This window comes from Idiotropiscis lumnitzeri, chromosome 8, assembly GCF_059441095.1.
Source record: "Idiotropiscis lumnitzeri isolate Australia: NSW breed Sydney's pygmy pipehorse chromosome 8, RoL_Ilum_1.0, whole genome shotgun sequence".
Taxonomy (NCBI): domain Eukaryota; kingdom Metazoa; phylum Chordata; class Actinopteri; order Syngnathiformes; family Syngnathidae; genus Idiotropiscis; species Idiotropiscis lumnitzeri.
This window is the reverse complement of record NC_142398.1, coordinates 22,481,369-22,497,100: the sequence shown is the minus strand read 5'-3', so window position 1 is coordinate 22,497,100 and position 15,732 is coordinate 22,481,369. Positions and strand designations below refer to the sequence as shown.

The window sequence follows — 15,732 nt, the reverse complement described above, 5'->3', positions numbered from 1 at the left end:
GTTGAACGCCATATTATAGCTTTCGCATTCATCTTCAAGATGCGTCACACCGAGAGTGTTGCCATCTGAAAGAGTGTGTATTAATGTAGCATTAATAAAGAACACCCAAACACCTCAGGCGGCAATATATTGCGTAAGAAGGAAATGGCATTGCTCTAATCTTCCTTTCGTTACACTTAAAATTTTGCTGTCCTATATCAAAGTTTTCACCCTATTTATTTTAAATGTTTTCAATTGGGCTGAACTGCCCCACAAATCTGCAGCTAGAAAGTTGGTCCTACCTAGATATCAGCTTTGTGATGTTACTCAGCATTTATTTGGGGAATGCTTTGAAAAGAGCCCAACACCCCGCAGTGAAGCAGCAAGCTCATCTGGAGCCAAACTTGAGAAGTCCCTCAACAGTCAAAAACCAACACAACAGGATCAAGTCTTAAAACGCTTGACTGTGTCTTCACTTTCCACACACCATCCATTTTAACAGTGCAGAGACCACGTTTGACAACAGCATCTCGAAATTCAACAAGGAGGCTGAGGGGTGGGGCTACAAAACAGAAGACACGCTTGAGTTTAAATAATCACAATAACACCTTGATGCACTCTACACGTAAATCACAGTCCAATATGAGACTGTTAGTCAGTCCACAAACAAAGAATAAATTATATTGCACAAAATGACACGGGGCGGGGGTCACACACATTATGGTCAGCTGTTGATGTAAACAACGTTGACATTTTGTTCTCGTTAAAGATTGAAAGGGTTTGTCTGCATTCAGACTGACACCTCCCTTCATGGCTTACAAGTCCATCCATCCCTTTAAATTGATTGACAGTGATTCATAAAAGGTTATATAATACAGTTAAAAAAAAAAAGCTCGGTTATCTGTAAAACCAAAATTCTCGAGACAGCCAAGCAGGCCTGCACATTGGCTTTGCAAAGTTAATACTGACAAATGTTTGACAATTTCCCCTCTTGCCGAGTTGTTTCGATGAAGACTATGACAAGAACGCAAGGTTACTCTGTACCATAAAATACGCTGTGACTTATATCCAACAACAGAAGGCCGTTACATCGTATGATATGACGTGATTACAGAAGCAAGTGTTTCCGTGTCCAAAAGAGCAATATTGAACGAAACTGTTAATCCAGCAGCCGCATCATTTTTAGCAGTCCCATCTTAAAAGTGCATTTCTTAAAAGTACAAATGAAAAGTTAACACTCAGATTTTGTTTATAAAAAAAGGGCTTTCGAAAAAATGAATTATAACAGAACATAAAATACAATTATAAAAAGCAACTTCAAATAAAAGCAATGCTCACACTCCAATAATTTGTTAAATTTTGAGTCAGGCAGAAGTGACGTCCATCTCCTGGTCCTTGCCGTCCTCCCCAGCGCTGGACGATCGGCTGCTGAGGTCAGCCACGCCCGACTCCAGGTCGCTGGCGATGTCATCTGCGTTGAGGCGCTTGTCCTGGTTGGGTTGGCCTATCGGCAGGGTGAAAGCATTTGGATTGGCTCCTCCAAAGGTGCTGTGGTTCTGTGCGGGGCTGCTGACTGGGACGGTGGATGTGGTGGGTGGGTCCGGCCCACAGTGTCTCTGCTGGATGTGCCCAGTCCTCCTTTTAACCACTACTTTCTCCCACATTATTGGCTTCCCTGTTAGCACAGATATCCTCTGCATAAGAGAAGAGAAGGGAGATGTCACAGAAATAACTGAGACACTTTTCTTTAGTTTAGTGAAACAAAAGTTGGCAAACGTGTGAAACTCTGAGAGAACATTGAGCGAGCTTGTTACGTAATTAAATTCAAGTGCCAATACCGTTCTGGCTTGTACTGAAAAACGCTTCACCGCACACATTTAAATAAGTGCAGTTTCATCAAACTGATCATGAAAGTTACGACAAACTTCCAAAGATGTAACAAGCAGAACTAGACAAGGACGATTTGCCGTGGTGAAACGAGTGTTCTGTGTGTTGTATGCCTTGTCTGGAGCCCGGGTGGTGGTGAGCGTTTCCTCCGGGTGGTACCTCCTGGTGATTGGTCAGCTCCTCCTCCAGCTGCTGGGATTCCTCCCTCATAGCAGACAGGAAGTCCGCAGGTGACTGGCTAGGAGGCGTCGACCGCTCCACGTGGTTATAGAGTCCCTTCCACATTCTATTAAAAAAAAAAAAAAGAAAGTAGAAAGTAGTTCGAGCAGCAGTTGCCCATCTTTAAGAACTTTTTCTTCAGAGGCAAATTTGGAGAGTGTAAATTTAATTTGAATAATTACTACTAAATGTCCAAAGTATATTTTGGGAGTAGATAAAAGATGAAAAGCTATCCAGCAGCATCAATGAACTCCATGAGATTCATGTGTGAGGTCAACATTAATTCATTTAAGGAGCAGTGAGGAATTGAGCGTTGGTGCTGTAGTGACTCACTTGAAACAGTAGGGGGAGGTGTTTGGTCTCAGGACACCCTGACACTGACTCAGTTCGGCCTTGTACAGTGGATTGGTGAAGTCGGCTCTGTCCTTCCACAGCTGTGGCCACATTGAATGACTCCGCTCATGTAGCCTGTCACAAGCACATACACACAACAGCGGCACTTATTTGTGTGAACCCGAATAGAATGAGCTGAATATTAGGATACTGAAGGCAAAAAAAAACTTCCTGGATGGACTTTTTTTTTTTGGCTGGAGCGCTCAGTCAAATGGGCCGGGATTAGATCTTGTTTTTCCACTCTAGGTCGCACTACAGAATCCTTTTTTTTTTTTTTATGATTGGGGCTCACAATCACAACCGGTGAGCTATTTTTAGAACAGGCCAACAGGGTACTCATTTGGCCCTTCAGGGCTACCTGGTTCCTGCCGACACCACGTTGGTGACCCCTGCTCTTAAAAAATAAATAAATAAATAAAAAAACTAGTGTCACACGTTCAGATGCATGTGACACAAAGTTCAGCTGAGGGCAATAAAAGTTACATTGGATGGGAATTGTTTACGGATGTCTTTGAGTTGTGCCGCAGGAGGGAGACATCAAAAACAAAAGCAAACGCATGACCAATGTCAATGCGACAAGGTTCTTGACGCTGCCGGAGTGTGTGTTTGTCTCTGTACCTCATATCCTTGCGTTCCTTCTGACAGTTGCCCAGGAAGGTCCCGTAATGGCAGGAGTAGACGTGTGTGTGTATTGCGATAAGGAAGCACTCGTTAAACTCAAAGGCACATGGAAACTGTTGAGACAGCTGCCACACACATTCCAAGAACTGATCAATAACCGGGGACACTTCTTTAGGATCGCCATCCAAGTGGGCATACCTAAAAAAAGAAGAACAAATATCCTTTGAATGATTGTAAATAGTAGGGGGAAAAAACACATCCATTCATGAATTTTCTATTCTGTCCAGATACCCCGGCATCCTCCCGCATTTCAAAAACATGCAAGTTCGGTTGAATGAAGACTCGAAATTATTTGACCAGTGACAGACCTGTGGGAAAACTTGTGACCAAATGAAACCCAGTCTCTTTCTATCAGTACCTACATGAGAAAAGAGGAAAGCGTATAAATGACGAACAATGAAAATACATAGTGGAAATTTGCATATAACTGACAGTGAGGGAATAAAAATATTATTTTATGCATTATGTTTTTAATTAACGGGATGATTATTGGGTAATCAGTATTTCTTTCTGCCCCCCCAAAAAAAAAATCTAAATTGGCATCGTCCTCAAAAAAAAAAAAAAAAAAAGAGCAATATCGGTCGGGCCCGAGTGTGTGGCTGCGTGTTTACCATCATGCCTTTGATTGTTCGATAAAACGGGTCCAACAGTACACTGGCTACAGAACAGGCCTGAGCTGTCCTATCCCAGCCATCTGAACAGTGAACCAACACACTGACTCCTTCATCAGCCACCGCCTGAAAAATATTTCTGTGTGTCAAAACCAAGCAACAACCTGCAACCTTAACAAGTACGTGAAACAAGATTGAAGTTTAGCGTGGCAGCGCGTCGTCTTGTCATTTCAACACCCATTGGAACGGGTTTTTCATCAGTCATTTAGCTCGCATGTCGTCGGCGTCCTGTGAAAAACACCCATGTCCAATTTCACATTCACGCAAAAAGAAAAAAATGCGCCAAAAAAATGGACAAAAATGTTTTTCACAGGACAGCGACGATATGCAATCTTGCGTATCAACTGTACACTGAAGTCAACAAAGTGTGACTTAACGACGTTGAAGAAGGAAGCACATACCTTGGCAATGAAGACTCCGGCATCGAGAATCGCTTTAATGTGTTTCAGCCAACCCGAGTTTTCCAGACCCCAAAGGAAGTCCGTCATTGATGGAGATCGCATTTCGCCCACTGCATGGAAGGCAGAAGGAAATTCACACACAGGCCAATGCGTACATGGCAATAGCGTAAATAATTGAGCTGCGTCATTTAATTGGCAAGTGGAACCATTATCGCCCGTTCGAACATGTCCGCAAGCCTCAAGAAACCTTTGTCGTCATCTCCGAAGAGGGTTTGTGTCGAAAATGGGTGACGACCTGCATAATATTGAGAAGATGAGATATTGCAAATGTGTTCCATGTCTCATCGTGTCGGATCTAAATTGCAAATTAGTTTGCATGTCGACGAATCAAAGCTTTGAATTGCATTTAAATTGTTTTTTTTTTTCAGAATCATTCGTGGTTGATGGATTGAACATTTGTACGTTTTCAAAGCTTTATGATATGCAAAGTATCATTTGAAAATGTATTACCCAAAGGTGTGGCTCTCGTTGTTAGCTTTACCGGTTTGCAAATTTCTTTATTTGAATGGTAGGTCACTCCAATTCTTTGGCCAAGAAAATGAGTTTCTGGTACGAGACTTGACGCTTTCCTTGCTGGCGTTCTGCCTCTGACACGATATCGGAAGTCAGTCAATCACGCGGTCATCCTTTGACCGCACGGTGATCCAAGAGGAAGAAGTAAGAAAAAAAAAAGACGGCTTACGTGGCCAGCCCAACGAGGGACGGCACTCTTACTTACCGTCAATCATTTTCTGTTGGCTGTTCCTCATCACATGAATGTTTTCGATGCCAATGAAGTGCAGCTTGATGTTGGTGTAGTGGTCCTCATTCTCATAACCTTTGCCAGCAGCTCTGTTTGCCATGGCATTCAGCTGCACACACATTCAGAAAAAGCGTTGTGCAACGGTACAACTCGGTTGACATCCACGCGAGGTGAATGACGAGCGCGTTACCTTGGGCCTGGTGTCCGCCACATAAATATAGGCACTTCCGGGGTTGGATTTCATCACGGCCTGCAGCATGACCTCATCCTCCTGACAACGGGCGCTGAAGCCTGACAGTGGCTGACTACATCTGCACACGGCAGCCTAAACGGCAATGCGACATCAGCATCATACAATTCAGATCACACTAATTGATTATGTTGGTCTCAAACACTGACCAGCGTGTCCTGGTGAAAGTACGACAGAACAGGAAATCGTCCACGGCTCCTGAACCTTGAGCTGCCCAAAATGACGGTCGGTGAGGCTGACTTTGGAATGAAAAGCTCCGATGGGTATGTTTCACAAATCTGGGAAAAGACCAAGTGTAATATTTTCATCAATATTGTTCACGGACTGGATAGAGCTCCTGGGGGAACTGGTCCAAAGTTCCAGCAGCTTCCCATTTTCTATCCATTTTGTGGTGAATAAAGAAAGGCGCGTAAAAGCAGAGGTCAGAGTCGAAGGGACAGCTAACACAGCAGAGACGCACCGCGATTTGGAACATTATGAAGAGACACGTTGGGCTGTCCTTCGAGAAAAAGTCAAGTTGAATGAGGAGGAGAGTTCCATAATAGGGTTTCATGCATAATCATAATTGTGGAAAAATGTAGAAAAATGCTAAATATCTGGATTATGGATGAATTTTCTATTGTTGTTTTTTTTTAACACTATTTGCTAGCCAGCTCGGTCCCCATTCCCCCATGAATACCGATTAAATCCATATATCGTCAAACCCCGATAAACGGACGGCTGAATGGATCGCGACAAAATAAAAAATGTCAGCTCAAAGGCTCCCAAGTGGACCAACTAACCTTGTATTCGCTATTTGCTGCCGAAACAACCCAGAGGTTATTTGGAACTCCCATTCGTTTGTAGTCGGCCATCAGGTCTATGAAGCTCCACGATTCTTGCCTCTCCTCCTTGTTAATATTTGGATTGAAGGACAGACAGTACAGCTCACTGTACTTTTCTGAAAAGAGAACATATTCAGAGAATAAGTATAAAATGGTATTTTTTTTTTTTTAGCATTCAACATGCTATCAAAGAATCCACTGTATGCAGGAAGTAAGACAAACAAAGATGGAAAACAATTAGCAGGCTTCCTGCGTATGCTACAAAACAAGAAAATCTCTCTGCCACGTATCACCAGACAAAAGTTCATATTGATTTATAGAAATGATACAAGCAAACACCAAGGAAGCCTCCACATCAGCTTTCGTCATCTTGGGCGGTGCCAGTGCAGATAGGGATGCACAGTAACGATTGCACAGATAATTATCAGCGCAAAAAAATGACATCACTTGTTTCACTTTGATATCGTTGAATTCGGCTGATTTTGAAAGCCGCCTCAAATAAAGTAACATTGGTCTGGTTTGGGTCACTTTAACAGTCCAAACCTTTGCGGCATGACGTAGGATGCAATATGGCGCCACGGCACACAACCTCAGAATTCACAGCGAGACAAATGGTAGCACAACATTAGTTTTCTCTGAGCGGTTTATTTGAACCAGGCACTAAAATGTTTGTTCGCCTGCCTTTATTTAAAAAAAAAATAATTGCGTGTACGCATGCATGAGTGTGCAATTTATCTGAGTGAGGAGGATGTGCGGAAGTGCGTTTGCATCCTTTGTTGAATGCGGAAGTAGGGTGCGCATATACCAGACAAAAGACAGACAAACCTGGTCGTGACAACCGCAATAATGAGGACTGGACGTCAAAACAATCTTTCTCCTGGTGCATGAGAAGCTGGAAGATCCTGAAATCTTTGCAACGCAAGATCAGCTGACTACCAGTGGGAGCGCTGGGCAACCGCTCCACACTGCTTATCATGCTGTGTAAGATCTGAAATACAAGACACATTTGAAAAAAAAAATCATAGATTGAAAAGACAAAAATACTCTCATGGGCCTTTGAAATGCTTTGAGCAAAATATGCTTTCCCGTAAAGAGTAAATCTTGATGGTGATTGGTGTGAGATGGAGAAGAAGTAGATGGTATTTTTGGGGCGATGTCGATATTGGGCGCTTAAAAAAAAAAAATCTGCACCGGACAATATATGAAATAAGAACATAGCTACACTCAAAATGTGAAGAGAAGTTGCATCCTGTGTAGGCGTTGAGAACGGATTTACAGGTACCACGTCACAAGCAGGTGCTGCACACCTGACACGCAGCCCAAAAAAAAAAAAGTCTTGTATATCTTAGTCTATGTGGCCTTTCAAAAGTCGACTATTGCTAATATTCAAGTTTTGAAAGGATTAATGGCAGCATGTAAATGTAGTCACTGCTATTCACAACAATAAAGTTGATCAGTATTTGTCAACAAATATTAGCTTTGCAGAAACCGGTGATTTTGTTGTGTCTTAATAGGCAGTGGTTTGTGGAACTTGAGATTGACTTGCATAAAAAAAAAAGAAAATGGTCATTTTACCAGTATAAATAACTAACCTAAAATGATTATTATGTAATAAGACACAAGATAAATTGTTGAGCAATTTGTCTCATGATTCAAAATCATCCGGCGAATTGTCAGCATCTTCTCATGGGGAAGTGCTTGAGCATTTCACATAAAACGCAAACAGTTATGGAAAAAAGTCATTTTATTGGAAGTTGTCTTAAAAACAAGCCAATTGTTTTGTGTCTCAAAATTTTCTTGCAATACAAAAAGACACAATCATAAATGACTCGATGAAAGCTGGCACAGACATTGTGGGCGAATTCACAAGGCATATACCTTCAGTCCTTGAACTGAGTGGCCCACCAGCTGCGCGTGCCAGAATAAAACTAAGAGCTCAAGAATTGGGGACGGTGTACAATGCGTCGACTTAACCTTGAATATGTCATGGATTCAATAAAGATATTATTATTAAAGAGGAGCAGCACACAGCTTCCTGCTTACCCACGTCTCCTTGCGTGTCTCGGGGTTGTTCTCAATAAACATTGAATGTGTAGCTGAAAGGTAGAAGGTCCCAACACTGGCCTTTCTCTGGCCCTTCGAGCGGTCCAAGAGACGCACATTTTCCACCTTATGGAAGCGCACACACACACACAAAATGTCAGGGATACAATATTTGCATGGTGGAATAGCATGCAATTAGCATTATCTTCCTGCAGCGCTTCATCTTGTTATATGGACCTCTTACATTGTATAGCATCATATTGCGTTAAATGTTGCCCACTCGGCATGCATTGCAGCCTGTTAGTCCTGGAAAGAGAGATAAGGGGGGGGGGGGGTTGTCGGTGGTATTCCCACCCAACTGATGCCCAATCTCAAGGTTTCTTATTTTTCCCAAGATGTTTTTTTCCCTCCTGTGGGGTTAAGGTCAGGGGATGTCATTAATATTTGTGAAGTGTGGGAATACGAATTTAAGACCTTTGAGACTCTTATCTGATTAAAGTCTATATAAATACATTCGTGTAATTTTTTTTCAGCCTAAAGTGTGTGTGTGTGTGTGGGGGGGGGGGGGGTTGTGATAGTTTCAGCTTAATAGTCAAGTCAATGTCTGCGTATTCTTGCGTTATATTGCCATGAAGCGCTGATAATGATAAATTAGTTTGACGTATCGAGTATTTTTTAAGAGGAAATCATTTCCATTACCGGACACACCATTGGGATGTGTGCGGACAGGCTGGGCGACTATTACGATGGCTCGGGTCACACCGAACAGGAGTGCCATGATCCTCGAACCGCATAAAACATCGTTTGCAGTGCGTCCACGCAGTGACGCCTGATGTTGCTCGGATCCTTGTGCTTGCCAACGGGTGACGTTAGTCAAATTGGGAACCATTAACACAGATGACGAAAATAAATACAGAGCACGAAAATAAGGAACTGGCAAATGTTATTGATCATTTTTTCAAAGATACCTTGGGCGTCCGGATGTGCTCCATCACTGACAACCAAAATGGTGGAGACAAGAATGGGATAGCCGCGTCTTCCTTTTATTCGTCTGTGGTATTATATCCTCCGTTTAGCGTCAAGTGCTCCGTATTCAGCGTGGCTGTTGTTCGGACAATATCCTGAAATACGTGACATTGTTTTCGTTTCTAGAATCTGTGCGATACGATGAAAGAAAGCAGACCTGCCATTGCGCTCAGTTTGCGGTTTTGAAGCTAGCCAGTAGCCACCCTGCTGCAGTGCTAGCCCACTCTGCTCGCACGGCAGCTGCGGCCACAGACATCACAGAGCGCGTTGAACGGGTCGGTCCGTTGCTGCAACACGTGAAAAAGTCCGCCATATTCAATGTGGTAAATTTGCCCTTAGCCCTAATGTAAGTAAATAGACTCATCGTTATTAGGCGAGAACCAACGCTGGCACGCAATTTATTTAGTAAGATTTATTTGACATTAAATACTGTTTTGTAGAGCGTCATCATACCACACAAATTGAGATAGCAAATAAACATACATTGTTGGTAACAGCACACTGATAATGCACTCCAAGGATTAGTATCAACCATAAAAACATGCAAAAACTATTATAAATTGCATCTTAAAGGGCATATAAAAGGATGAACATGGATTAAATTCAAAAGGGGGAAATGCTGTCAGACATGGCGAAATTTAGTGATCAAATAAACAAGAATTTTGTTAACAAAAATAAACAATAAAACACCTTAATATTGGACTTTAAGCAATAATATAAATAGTTCAACCCACCTCTCCTAAAAACATTCCATTCAAAGATGGCACAAAACTATTGAATAGCGAACCAACATTGCGTGCAAGAACTCATTAGAATCAGAATTAGAACGCCCTTGATTGTGCATGTTTTCAAACAAATCAACATCAAGGTCTTAATATTATATTCCCATATGTGTCATTACCACCCCCAAATGAATAGGTCGGTTCAGTCTCCTACGAGAACGGTAAATTCTAACATGGATGTGTGACCCCTTGGGAGTTCCTCAGAACGGCCACTTGTGACCATAATGTTTGCAACACTTTAAAAAAAACATTTATTGTAAAAATTAACTGACAAAATACATCCAAACATTTTTGACCGGGTTAAGCGCCTCTCGTCCAGAGTATGTAGCTCTGTGCCTGTACGTGAGGCGTCAATGTCACCTTTCGACCAGTAGATGGCAGTCTTACAGACAAAATACATTTACTGGCTTGAACTCCAACTAATCTACTTGTGCACATTAGGGACTTCATGTAATTAGATGAAAGGAATGGGTGATAAATTGAACGCTATGTTATACTTTTACATGCAAAAATTCCCAGGCAAAGATTGAATAATTCCCAAGTTTAGCGAGTACAGTGTCGGAAACACAGCCGGTCCGCCTCCCAATCGAGAGGTTGCTTTCGAACCTCGACCCAAGCCTTCCTGTGTGGAATTTCATTTGTCTTCCTGTGCGTGAAGTGGGTGTGTGAGATAGGGAGAGCCAAGGCGTGTGCATGTATTTGCGTGCGTGTTTCGTTTCCTCCGGTGGCGCTTAGAGAAAGGTAGTAGTGGTGGCGCACAGTTCGTCCGAGTCGGAGCAGGTGACAGCCGAGTGCAGTTGCATGCTCAAAATAAATCCTTCTTAGGTCTGCTCAGGACGGTGAGTTTACCTCGCGTGTTTCTTACTACCAGTTGCTACTTTTGTCTTTTTGAGCTCGGATAACTTAACGGCGATTCTTATTTAGGCCGTGACGCATGTGCCGGGGGCGTGTTGTAATTGATAAATGACACAATGTCAATCAATCTTTGGACAATCCTCCTTTGATATGGAAATGAACGTTTGCGAAATATTTGACGCAACTCTTTCAGATGACGTGAAGTCAAAGAAACGGTGCATTTGACTTAAATCTTCAAATCTTGGGTGGAAAACGTGACGATGCAAATATTGTGCGTTTTGCTGGGTTGTCGTTAAAGGTAGGGCTTGTGTCAGCAACGCTCTACACCACATTTTTAGAAGTTGAGTAACTTAAACATTTGGAATACATTTCAACCACGACATTAGTCTTAGAAAAGCTAGTCTATTGCGGTTTACTGCATTTTTGCGTGGCAACATCTCGAAGAATGTTTTGGGGTTGCTATGGCGTTTTATGCAAAAGAAGACATAAAGGTTACGGATGTTATTGTGTTGCCAGTTTTGAGTTATTTGAATTCCCGGAGCAATATTCATTGGAATCTCCAAAGTTCCCCAAATGTCGGGATATATTAATGCCGTGTTAATTCCTATAGCAACAATTCAGCATACACCTTTCTGTTCGTATTTAAGAAACAGTTCTCCCTCGGTCTTTTGCCTTTGATACGTTATTGCAATTTAATGCCATCTGCAAATTAGAAAACATAACTGTGGCTGAATTCTGTGGCATTGCTTCTAGGCCAGTGAATCCCAACCAAGCTGGCGTGACACACTTTACACACTGCGGTGGGAGACCATCAGCGATGTAGAATCTCACTTAATTTGTTAGAAATAATAGTTTATTATTGACAAATACATACTTTTTTTTTTTTTCTTTGACCCATGACGGTGATGTATAGTGACAGACACGGCCTCGGCTCAATAAAGGTTGGGAAACATTGGACTATGCAATAATGCACCGCCAGTGTACATTGGACATTTAAGTTTAGGATCATAACCTTTTGCATTGTCCGCTATTATGAAGCAGCTTCTTATTCTACACGGGATCACTGCTGAGCTCCCTCGTGTTATATGAGGATGAAAATCTTTAGGATGCTAAGAACTAATGCATTGAGACACTTACTGTGCAGTATTTTTCACCTATAGTGAAAATGGAAATTGCAGAGAATAGTTAGTTTTTGGGCGACACCGTGACCGAGTGGTTGGCACATCCGTCCCGCAGTTCTGAATCCTTGCATAGCAATTGTGCTCCTTGTTAGGTTTCCCATTGACGTCATTTCACGTCAATGGCACTCAACGCGTTTAAAATGAGGCGGCACATGCGTTTTCTTTTTCTCTCTTCTCGTTGTAACTTAGTATATTTTTTGAATTGTATTGTTATGTGTTGCCGTTGATGGGTTGCGGCAAGCGTGTCATGTTCTCTTATGAGAGAGTGAATGCCCTTCTGAGGTCTGAGCTCTTTTTCTCTTTCTTACCTCATGTGACCAGGAAATGGGAAGGGGGCCATCATTTACCAGTCAGCACTGGCCCCTCCCGTATTTTGGGTGGAGGGTAGTCCTTGAAAGGGCTGAGGTTTACCTACCCGTCACGCATCCACCTACCCACCAGCAACTCGCGGCAAACGCATGACTTAGTCATCGCTTCCATCCTGCATTGCTCTGCTCTGTCTGCGGCGCTCTCAATTTTCTTGCCCGCTCTGGATTGCCAGAAGCAAAGCATTGAACGCCGTGCCTTGGGCTCCCTGCCTCCCCCTTCCCTCTCTTGATCACGTCACATACTGCGTAGTCTTCCCTCTCCTGTGGATTGCTGACAATCCACTACAGTGAGAATGTGATGTGACGCATGAGCGTGCAGTGCGGCGTGGGGTTGTGTGTGTGTGTGTGTGTGCGTGTGTGTGTGAGGAGGAGGAATGACTGTGTAGAGGATCGTGTATGTGAGGACACAGAGTCAAGTATGTGGTAGACTGAAGCAGGGAGAGGGGGGCGATCGGATGGCACCTCCATGAATTTTCTCCCCTGCATACATTTTTTGGGATTGCGCAGCTAGCGAGGAATTCTGAGCTGGAAGTTACGGTGCTGGTAAGATATGTCCTTGATAATCACGCGTGCCTCGATGCTTTCTGCATCTTTCTGTATATTTATGCACATGTGTGTATCCATAAATGGGTGTAGGTAGATAAAGAATGTGAATGCTTCATGGACTTTGAAATGTTCACTTGTGCAATGCTAGTCAATCATTGAACAAAAACCTGTTGTGGTGGAAAACTTGAACATGTTTCATCATTTTTTTTTCCCAATGAATTTGTGTAAAGACCCGATTGCATGTTGAAATGTTTATCTGAAGTCTTAAGTGGATTGGGGCGATGACAGCACGGCTGTGAACACAACGCATGACCATTTCATCCATTTCAAATGTTCAGACGGGACCGGCTTCATATAATGCCACCGTTACACCAAATAAGAATAACTGACTGAAATGAAGTGGACTCTTTGTGCGCGGCATGAAGACAACATGGCAAATACGTTATCACTCCGAATAGAGTTGATATTGACTAGAGCGGCGCGACACCACATTGGCTGGACGGAACGATCTCCCCGTCTTTGCAAAAATCAAAACTTTTGAAGCCGTTTTGACCGAGAAAAGAACTCGCACCTCATTTGAATCGACATCTCGCACTTTTAATGACAGGGGCAATTTTGGCAATCAGATGGCGTCCCAGTCGCTCGTCACATATTGAGTGCTGAAACGGTTATGCTGTGTGACCTCCCCACAGGAAATGCTTAATGATTTGCCATGCGAAAGCTCCATTGGTTGTTCAATTCTAAACTGTTCCTCTGCAAAGTTTTGTCTATTCATGTGTGTAAACTTGCGGAGACTCTGACAAAGAACATAACGGTGGCCTCAGACTATTGCCTATGAATGTATTTTGACAGAGCGGCATCGAAGCAAAAAAACATATACAACGTAGTTGTAATTAGTGGGAGCGCTGTGTGGCAACGTATTACGCAGGGTGGGTTTGGTGTGTGCAATTTAACAAGCTACCTTCAACTCATATAACAGAAATAAGACTGCTGCTAATATTGTTTCCTAAACTTTTTTTTTTTTTTTTTTTACAAATTTTTAGTTCTGTTGGGCTGGCTGATTTCCAGCACCAAGGCATATTTTTTAAAAATATTTATTTATTTATTTATTTTTTTAACAATTTTTTTGTTTTGTTGGGCTTCCTGATTTCCACCACTAAGGTGTTTTTTAAATGTATTTTTTTTTTTTTAAATTGTTCTATTGGGCTTGCTGATTTCCTGCAACAAGGTGTTTTTTTTTTGTTTTTTTGTTTTTTAAAATAATAATTTTCAGTTCTGTTGGGCTTATTGATTTCCTGCAGCACAAAGGTATTGATTGATTCCTTGTCTCCCAGGGCTGGATGGATGATATGGGTGGTTCCAATTTGGTCAGACAGAGATCTAAAGACAAATGTCATACATCTTTTAAGTTATTAAGGTATCATGGATGAGAATATCTAGCAGTGTTAAAAAAAATGTGCTTCACTGTTGCCGAAGTCAAGGCGAAACATTGCAAGTCTTGCATTTTTTTTTTGGGCTCGGTTCCAGTAGTAATGCCCCCCTCTGCATTTCAGACTGTGTTCTGAGTTCTGACCATGTATGGCCACTCGATGTGCTCTGGCTCTTTGCGTAACGTGAGGGCAAATGGTTCTGAAGAGAGCAACTCGCTATCATTGCGCTACCGCTAATAGTTCAAAGAAATATCTGTTCATTTCCTGGTGTTGTTCTGTTCAAAGTTAAAGCACATGCTCGATGGTTACGTAATAGCGTTACCGCGCGACTGCTTTGGGATTGGAATGGCAAACAGCCAATCTGATCGTTCCCTACTCTGCACATTTATTTTGACATCAACTTCTCTTCTGACTGTTTGTAATATTTGTTACATGTTCACATAGATTTGAATCGAATGTCAGCATCAAGGAATTATTTCCCTGCATTTCAATCATCGCCAAGTTGATCCACTCTCATTTCTGCGCAGTCCTCGGCTTCATTCGAGCTCGCTCATTTTGGAGAGGGACTTTGAATGTTGTTATTTCTATGGCAACGGCTTTTGCTGTCAATGTGATCGCCGAGGCCTCTCGCTCCGCTGACTGCAGAGGTGCTGCAGTCGTGCGCTTGCCAAATCTTTCGACGAAGGAAGGAAAAGTGCGCCTGGTGCTCCCTTCAGGGTCTTTTGGGAGGCAAAAGTCTTGTCGATCTGTACATATGAGTTTATTTCATGTGAATGTTCGTTTTTTCGGAGGAAAAAAAATAGAATGATGTTTGTCATTCTTGACATTTCATCAATCAATTCAGTTTGGTTCCCAAGAAAGTGAAAAGTGCAAAGCGATCGGTGTTATCAAGAAGTCCTGTAAAGCGTCGTGTGCGTGTGTGCTCGTAATGCTCTGCTCAGCTGGAGCCGTACGGCCAAGTGAGCACGTTTTTGGGAACGTAACCCTTGCCAAAGAAAGATGGCTGTCACCTTCCCCGTCACAGGAGAACAAAACGGCACGCCGGCAGCGAAACCACAACAACTCCAAAATGCCCTCACCTAGGTGTGGGACTTTTCGCTTAATTACACTTCATAAAACCAGTTTATTTAATGACATTGTTTTTTTTAAAAATGTTTTTATATTTTGCAGTCCAGTGCTTTTTTTGCGTCCGTTATCAAACGTCACAAAACAGTTTGATGTTTTGTTAGGAAGCTGCAACGGATTAATGGCATTTCGATCTATTTTGTTTGAAATCATTCACTGCTAGCCGAGATAAAATGCATGTACTTTTTGGCGTCTATATCCGTCAATGGCACTGAATGAGTTAATGATGAAGGTTGATTGGAGAGATGAAGGATTTGACTTATGCAGAT

The 15,732-nt window shown here is 42.4% G+C and overlaps 2 protein-coding genes across 6 annotated transcripts in view; one reads left to right on the top strand and one right to left on the bottom strand.

Annotated features, from left to right (window-relative positions):
• Positions 1 to 423: 423 nt before the first annotated feature.
• Positions 424 to 9,474, bottom strand: LOC148332819 (phosphatidylinositol-3-phosphate phosphatase MTMR7-like). Of its 4 annotated transcripts, XM_088302637.1 has the most exons (15): positions 9,334 to 9,474; positions 9,119 to 9,271; positions 8,151 to 8,276; positions 6,933 to 7,095; positions 6,066 to 6,223; positions 5,433 to 5,561; positions 5,224 to 5,358; positions 5,010 to 5,142; positions 4,232 to 4,341; positions 3,771 to 3,896; positions 3,468 to 3,517; positions 3,097 to 3,297; positions 2,419 to 2,553; positions 1,980 to 2,152; positions 424 to 1,654 (listed from the first exon to the last, which is right to left on the bottom strand). In XM_088302637.1, the coding sequence occupies exons 2-15, from the start codon at positions 9,140 to 9,142 to the stop codon at positions 1,344 to 1,346; spliced, it is 1,974 nt and encodes a 657-aa protein (XP_088158763.1). In that variant the 5' UTR covers positions 9,143 to 9,271; positions 9,334 to 9,474; the 3' UTR covers positions 424 to 1,343. The 4 variants fall into 4 exon arrangements, with proteins under 4 accessions (XP_088158763.1, XP_088158764.1, XP_088158765.1 ...); XM_088302638.1 differs by having other exon boundaries at positions 424 to 1,673; positions 2,026 to 2,152; positions 9,119 to 9,422; XM_088302639.1 differs by having other exon boundaries at positions 1,476 to 1,673; positions 9,119 to 9,421.
• A 1,169-nt stretch (positions 9,475 to 10,643) lies between these two features.
• Positions 10,644 to 15,732, top strand: part of LOC148332818 (uncharacterized) — a 27,417-nt gene continuing 22,328 nt past the window's right edge. The window contains exon 1 of one of the 2 annotated variants that reach the window (XM_088301981.1): positions 10,644 to 10,797. The gene's annotated coding sequence lies outside the window, so the exon portion shown is untranslated. Of the gene's footprint in view, positions 10,798 to 12,518; positions 12,906 to 15,732 lie in introns of those variants that run through there. The other variant, XM_088301980.1, reaches the window with a different exon arrangement.

Excerpts from the sequence above, each read along its gene's own strand:
- LOC148332819 (XM_088302637.1), bottom strand. The coding sequence starts at position 9,142 with ATGGAGCACATCCGGACGCCCAAG. Across the intron at positions 8,277-9,118 it reads AGCACATCCGGACGCCCAAG|GTGGAAAATGTGCGTCTCTT; the intron begins GTATCTTTGAAA and ends CGCTTCCATAAG. Across the intron at positions 3,897-4,231 it reads CCGGAGTCTTCATTGCCAAG|GCGGTGGCTGATGAAGGAGT; the intron begins GTATGTGCTTCC and ends AATATTTTTCAG.